The sequence below is a fragment of the Rhamphochromis longiceps genome, linkage group LG3 (genome assembly GCF_057381845.1).
Source record: "Rhamphochromis longiceps isolate RC_006_pf linkage group LG3, R_longiceps_female_GT1.1, whole genome shotgun sequence".
Classification (NCBI taxonomy): domain Eukaryota; kingdom Metazoa; phylum Chordata; class Actinopteri; order Cichliformes; family Cichlidae; genus Rhamphochromis; species Rhamphochromis longiceps.
Genome location: NC_140559.1, coordinates 43,881,909 through 43,888,925, shown reverse-complemented (window position 1 = coordinate 43,888,925; position 7,017 = coordinate 43,881,909). Strand labels below are relative to the sequence as shown.

At 41.3% G+C, this 7,017-nt stretch overlaps 1 protein-coding gene across 1 annotated transcript; it reads left to right on the top strand.

The window, feature by feature from the left end:
* The first annotated feature begins 278 nt into the window (after positions 1-278).
* On the top strand, positions 279-6,751 carry LOC146674962 (uncharacterized protein C17orf114). The gene is made up of 3 exons (XM_085399293.1): positions 279-447; positions 5,438-5,533; positions 5,621-6,751. Exons 2-3 carry the CDS (start codon positions 5,449-5,451, stop codon positions 5,791-5,793), a joined length of 258 nt encoding a protein of 85 aa, XP_085255419.1. The 5' UTR covers positions 279-447; positions 5,438-5,448; the 3' UTR covers positions 5,794-6,751.
* The last annotated feature ends 266 nt before the right edge of the window (positions 6,752-7,017 follow it).

Genomic DNA, 7,017 nt, shown 5'->3' with positions numbered 1-7,017 from the left:
CAAAATCATCTTAACTCACTTGTCATTTTGCACCTGTTATTTCGTTTTTCCTACACAAGCGGCTATTTATGCTTTATCCACATCAACACGTGCAGATGGAGGCACAACAAGCAGGAAGCACTGCACAAGCCTACAGTACGTGCATTAAGGAGGGGTTAGCCGGGAGGGAGAGTGTACAGGAGGAACGCACAAGAAAGGAGGGAGGGTGAGAGAAAGCAGGCGTGTCCATTCAGCATGCTCCGGGGATTAGCTATTTAAAGTGCGGCGACTGCGCGCCACTGAAACCATTCCACGGTGCCAATAAGGACGCGGATCTCAGGACGTGCAGGACGAGGCAGCGCAGCAAGGACACAGAGTGAAGCACATTTTAATGAGGGGACGCAGATAAAGAGTGAATAGACGCGTAGACAGCGAGAAGAAAATCAGCAGTATCCAGTATTTCATTGGGTAAGTAATCAAACTAACCCTCAATTCAACCATGACTGAAAGGTTGTATCAAGTTGTATTGTAAAAACTTGCTTGAGTGCATCTCGGTTTTTTTTTTTAAATGTTCTGTTAAAGCTTCACGTAGGTCATGATTTATTGTTCGAATAAATAGATAACCTCGTATGTGATCTTCTCTTATCAAACAGCTTAAGTGTGAGAAGAGGAGGTGTGTGTTTGTGGGAGGGTGCCTGATTATGACACTGTCTGGCAACGCATGGAAGACACTATCACTGACAACAGCCTGCCACACTCGATTATTTACGCGTGAATAAGTCACCGATTCTTCTTCTTATCTTTCTTCTGCGTTAATTAGCAGCAAGATTTATGGTCCAATAATGCGATTTATAAGCATGTTTAACCTCATGCTACCAACTTTAACACATTTCAATAGCCTAGACAAGGAGGAAACGCCACCGCCCCTTTCGCACAGCTTAAAGTTGTTCAAGGAGACAGAGACACGAGTGATGCGCGCAGTGCTCCAGATGAAAGCTCAGATTAGCCCGTCTGGCGTAGTCCGAGCATTTCATTCAAACTTCCACCTGTACGCGCGCACAGGACTCCACCTCACACACTCTGTACCTGTAGCATAGGCACAAGGAGATTTAACAATCCGGTTAGGGAACTTCTTTAAATAACAAGTTCAGGCATGGGAAAGCGTTAAGTGTCGTGAAAGTTGTTTATGATTCATAAAAAGCATAAACCAGTAATGAAAAGACGTTTCTCGTTGTACAAGTGCTAGCATGTAAGAGGAAGATTGTTTACAACACTGGATTTCTTACAAATTTCAACTTAACTTAGAGTACCAAGTTATTATCTTTATTTTTTTTGTTATTTTCTTAGAAGTTTGAGTTACTAAGTCCAAAAAATTGAGATAACAATCCAACATTTTGGCTATTTTATTTATTTATTTATTTATTTATTTATTTATTTATTTATTTATTTATTTATTGTAGTGGCAAAAATAAACAGCCATAAAACATGTTAGAGGAAATTAAAAACAGAAATCATCAAAGATTTCTTTTTTTTTTTTTGTAAGAAAAAACCTCTTATTTGAAATATAGTTCAACAGTTACATAAATGTTACATCAAAAAGAGGACTTGTTTCATAAAGGTGCAGCATCAGCGTCTCATAGACACTGAAATAAAACATGTTGAGTTATTAGCTGGCTAGCATGTTGACGTGACATGAGATTTTCCATCTATTTGGTGTAATCATGCAAGTTAATTTTATGAAAAATATATTTTGCAGTGTTTAAGAATTAGTTCAAATATGACATTTAGATCGAGTACTAGGCCCACTGCACTTTTCAACAGGAGCCGCTCGGGCATAGAAACCCATGAAGCTCCCAGCTGATAGTTTAGTGCTGATGTTAATGCCAGAGAAAGTTTTGGAAGTTTATTGACCCCACTTTGTAACTTTACGTGGTTTGACACTCCCTGGCTGAGTTGCTGTGGCTCTAAAATGCTTCCACTTTGCAAAAACACAACATATGTTTTTAAATGTGGAATATCTAGAATGGAAGAAATTTCACAAATTGATATTTTATAGTGGTAACACCCATGCTCAAATCCATCTGGATGAGATTAATTTGAGCATCTTTACATTCCTTTGTTTGATTTATGAGCAGCTGAATAGCTGACAGATTTCTGTGGAGTTAAAAACAACTTGTCTCGTGAATACAGAGAGAAGTAGAGGTTTAAAATGAGCGGGCCTATCACTGCCTGATCCGTCTTTTCTTTGAATATTCAAGGGAAGATGTTCTAAAAGCTGTTTTATCCTCCATCTCTGATGAATATGAATAAAAGCTGACTGCATGCTGCTACGAATGCACACAGAGACATCTGCAGGTAGACGTGCACAGAGTGTGCGTCATCCAGTCTGGAAAGTCTGTATGGAGCTTTGTGGCAGGCAGACTGGCCTTTTTAACTTTTATTTTTATTTTTTTTAAATAAAACTCCTGGGACTGACTGGAAAAGGTCAGGCCCAGTCCCAGCTGAGTGGAAGTGTGGGAAGATCGTTATCATGTTCCTGCATGAAAATGTGCTTTGAAGAGTGCAGACAGAGAGGATCGGTGGCATTTGTGGAGGGTACAAAATATATGAAGGGATCAGATTTAATTTAGCTTAAGTTTCATAATTATTCTGTTATGTTTCGTCAACGACACACACTCACACGCACATGCACAGACATGTGCTTTAAATGATGTGACACAATACTGGCATAGATTGTGAGCCAGAAGCCGCTCGCTAATGTTTCTCGGAGGGATTGCGCAACCTTCAGCTTCACCAGCAAAGCGGCGCTAATTGAACAAGTAAAACTGCATTATTTAGGAGCGGCATGTTAACCACATAAGCTGCCTGCAGGCTGAACTCTCCGCTGTGACAAACAGGCATGGGATCCTAACAGTCACAAACCCTTTCCCCACTTTTCCTCATCACTCCTATCCTCCTTTTGTGACTGTAAGCCTTTTTTTAAAAATAATTTATGATGATGTTTTTCTTAGTCGCCTTCCTTTTCTGCTCTTTCTCATCCCATCCCCAGCCTTCTTTATTTTGTCCTTTTCCTTAAGTGCTTTTCCTCTTGCCCCCTCCCTTCTTTGTGTGTGTGTCTGTGTGTGCCATCTGAGGTTGTTTTTCTTTTTCATGCTCCCAGGCCTACTGTGTGCTGCCAGACCCCCACAGCCAACCAAGATCTGTGCCCAAAATTCCTCACTACTGACCAGCCCTTCATATTGTGTGCGCATTTGTGTGTGTGTATGAAACTGGTTCAAACTCTGTACTGTCCCTGTTCCCGTGCTATACTGTGATTTCCCAGAACCTCTAAATTGACCTAAACATAATGGAGTCACTGTGCGTGTAGATGGCATAAGGTTTCAGAGCCACACCTGACTGAAATGCAGATGGGAGGAGTATCGGATGGTTGGAAATAGAGGAGGAAAAAACGCTTGTACTGTGAGAATTTGTCAAGAAACAGGGTGGCTGTGAAATTAGTGTCAGAGTTTCACACTTAGTGGACACATACCTCCCCCATTGGCTTGTCTGTGACGGGGTGTAGCAGCTCTGAGACCGTGGGTATGTGCGAGCTGTCACGTCTGCCTCACTGAGTCAGGCAGCACGACCAGTCAGCAGTAAATAGTTGTCGGGGCGGGGGTTTTGGGGGGTTGTATATTTACCCAGGATTGGCTTTCTTTATGTTGCAATCACAGTTTACAGTTTGCGATCAGATATCTAAACGTGCCTCTGGGATGAATAAACGGTGAATTATCAAACTAAAAGAGGTTTCCCCATCAGAGTGACGAGGTTTACTTCAGACAGAGGTGGGAGGATTAGGATCAAACCTGCTCTGATCATAAATATTGTGACTAACTGGCTGAAGGTTTAATTCCAATAAAAAAAAAAACACACCCAAATGCAAATAAGGAGCTGATTATTACTGTATCCCTTTAAACGAATTGTGGGGTTGGGCACTCATGTCATAATGAGGATGTCAATGTACACTTTAAGCCCTGCATGACTGTTTAAAAAGGTGTACATCATATAAGAGATATCATATATAACCATATTTAATGAAAAAAAAGCTCAGCATTTAAAAAATAATATTGATAAATTCAGCTTTTCATCTTTAGCCAACCATGACAAAACAATTATACTGCAGGTCTCTGGACACTGAAGTCTGAAGCTCCCTGTCCATCCATCATCGATCCTACAAAGACATCACACCCGGAGAAAATCGTGCCTGCTTTGTGTCACATCTTGCATCCTTTTTGCTTCACTTTGTGGGTTTTTGTGTGCAAATATTTGCAGTTGTGCAACCCTTAAACATCAATTTTTCCCTTCTTCTGCTTTTGTCAATTTGTAAAGACCCCAAAGGGAAGTAAAACATCTACCAGTGCAGATGCCAGTTATTCATTCCATACTTCACTGTTGCCCTTCAATTGTACCTCAAAAGAATTACTGTAATCATTACTGATAGGAAATCTTGCTAAGTGGTTAGATGGTATTATTCCTTTATGTATTTTATCTGAAAGTGCAGTAAATATCTCCTCAGTTTCCAGTTTGTCTGGTAACAGTTAAATGTGAACATTTATTAGACTGGCATGTGAGGAATGAGCGCTTGCACTTCTCTGCACAGCTACAATAGAAACTGTCAACGTCCATCAGCTCCTTCTGCTCCATTTCACCTGACCTATTTCTTAACCTGATTAGCCTAAAATAAATACCTTTTTTCTTTCTAAGCAGCTACAGCTCTGTGCCGTCATGTGACCCTTTATCTCCCCGCTGCAGAAAGGCGGACAGTCCGCAGGGAAATCATGAATTTGACAGACATGTCTGGGTCGAGCTCTGCAGATAGGTCAAGGTTGAGCAGCTGTTTTTTTTTTTTTGTTTTTTTTTTTAAGTTTGATTTTTGCTCTTCAATATCAGTTAAAACAACAGATTTAGAGGCAAATTTGAGAAACTGAAGTTTTTGCTGATATGAGATATGAGGCTGTCAGCTGTGACGTGCCTACATCAGACGACCTCTGTGTAAAATGTCTTTGCTTGTCAAAAGAGAGCTTATCATTCGCCCTGGCTGCTGTAGTGCACTGACGTCCTGTTCCAGGATTAGACGGCGTGGAGGGTGGTGGTGATGGAGTGGTAAATAGTGACTGAGTGGTTGGTTGCTGGGCCGCCGTGCCATTCGGTGATACTGTCAGCTTACATTAAGCGGTCGCGCTGGTGAAGCGCAGCATCATAATTCCATTAAACGGTGACCTGGTGAGGAGACGATGAACTGTCAGCAGAGCTGCTGTGGCTGTGATGAGGCGGCTTAAGTGCGAGCTGTGGAAGAAGTGTTGTCACGATGGTTTAACTCGGCTTACTTCATATTTGAGAGAAAGCTCGTGGAAGATTTGCGTACTTTCCAATCAGCTCACTTATATTTATGTCTTTCTTCACTTCTTTCTCTCCTCAGGCATCTCTATCATGGGTGTGAAGATGTTACAGTGCTTTCCCTTCTACAGACGCTGCAAAGAGCGCTGCAAGAGCAGGCAGTGCCCGCCCCCTCCAGGTGAGCACCACCTCCTGTATATTCCAACTGTATGAGAAAATCAAATGCAGAACAAACCGCTTGACTCTCTATCTGCCACCCATACAGTGCCTGTGGAGGAGATGAAGCCACGTCTGTCCTCTACGACATCCTGGGGCAGTGACAGCGAAGGAACAGGAAGCATCAATCGGGGTTCCCAGATCTATTTCTCCACCAAGGCCCGGCTTTCTTTCAGACACCAGCTGGACAGCAACATCAATGCAGTGGATGCCACCTACTGAGGAAGACCCAGGGCTTCATAGGACTTGAATGGACTCAGTTTTCCATCGCCCGTTTATGCTTGGAGCCCGATAGTAGAGCAAACACATTTTGACGCCACCTTTAAATGGGAATGGCGGTAGAGTTGCGGAACCACAGTTTGTCTTTTAACTGCTTGTTCCTCGCTGCTCGCACACAACTGCTAATGATTCGTCAGATTCAAAGGACAGAGGGAAAAGGACTGGGATGAGACGGCGCTCAGAAGTCAGACGAGTAGATCCGCTGCCCAATCGGGCATACTGATGAGGGCGAGGACAATGTAGAGAGTTGTTTACAGCGTTCACTACCAATAAGTGCATTACTTTGTCTTCTGTTTGGAAGGTGTTTTTTTTTTTTACTGTGTTTCTTTTATATTTCTTTTTTTTTTTTGACTACCTTTGTAGAAAAAGATCAATTTGCTGATTAGATCATGGCTGGAGTTAATTAAGGCTGTTTCACAAAGCAAGAGGAGGAAGATAGCATTGAGTGTGATGAAGTGTGTGACTATCTAAACCTCATCATTAAGTCATCATCGTGAAGTAACTTTCTAATCCTGCTCTGTGACACAGAACCCTGCTAGTTTAAAGTGAGATAATAAAACAGAAAATGGTTTGCTGTTTTATAAAAGACATTAACTGTAAAAACATGAGGTGGGACTGTGTGCAACATCTGCTGACCAGGTCTGAGCCTGTTTAACAGCAGTGTTGTTAATAGTTAATATTCATCTGTGAGATCTACGGTGGCCCTGATACTTCAGAAAGGCTTGCTGAAATCCAGTTGTGTACCACAGGGCAACCGTATGAAATAAGCAGAGCTACACAGCAGCTTATTTCTGATAGGTATTTTGTTAGTCTTGCTTGATTCTGATCAATATTTTTAATTAGAAAAAAAGACGCTCTGGCTGTGTTTTTAAATTGCACGTTTTGTTTTTGTTTTTTTTTTGTAAGAAAACCTTTCTGTATTTGCCCAAATGGAAAAACTATGACTGTTAAATGCTGATCAAAAAAAAAAAAAGACTAATGATCACTTGTTCAAATCCAGAGTATGTCAAAAATATCTTCATTCTAAACTAAGCAAATATAAAATAAGTTGTAACAAAATGTCTCCGGTGTGTTTTTTTTGGGCTGGGGGATATATTGCTTGACAATGTTGTGAAGACACAAGGATACCAAATATTGGCATTTTCTAAAAACTAAATTCAAATACTC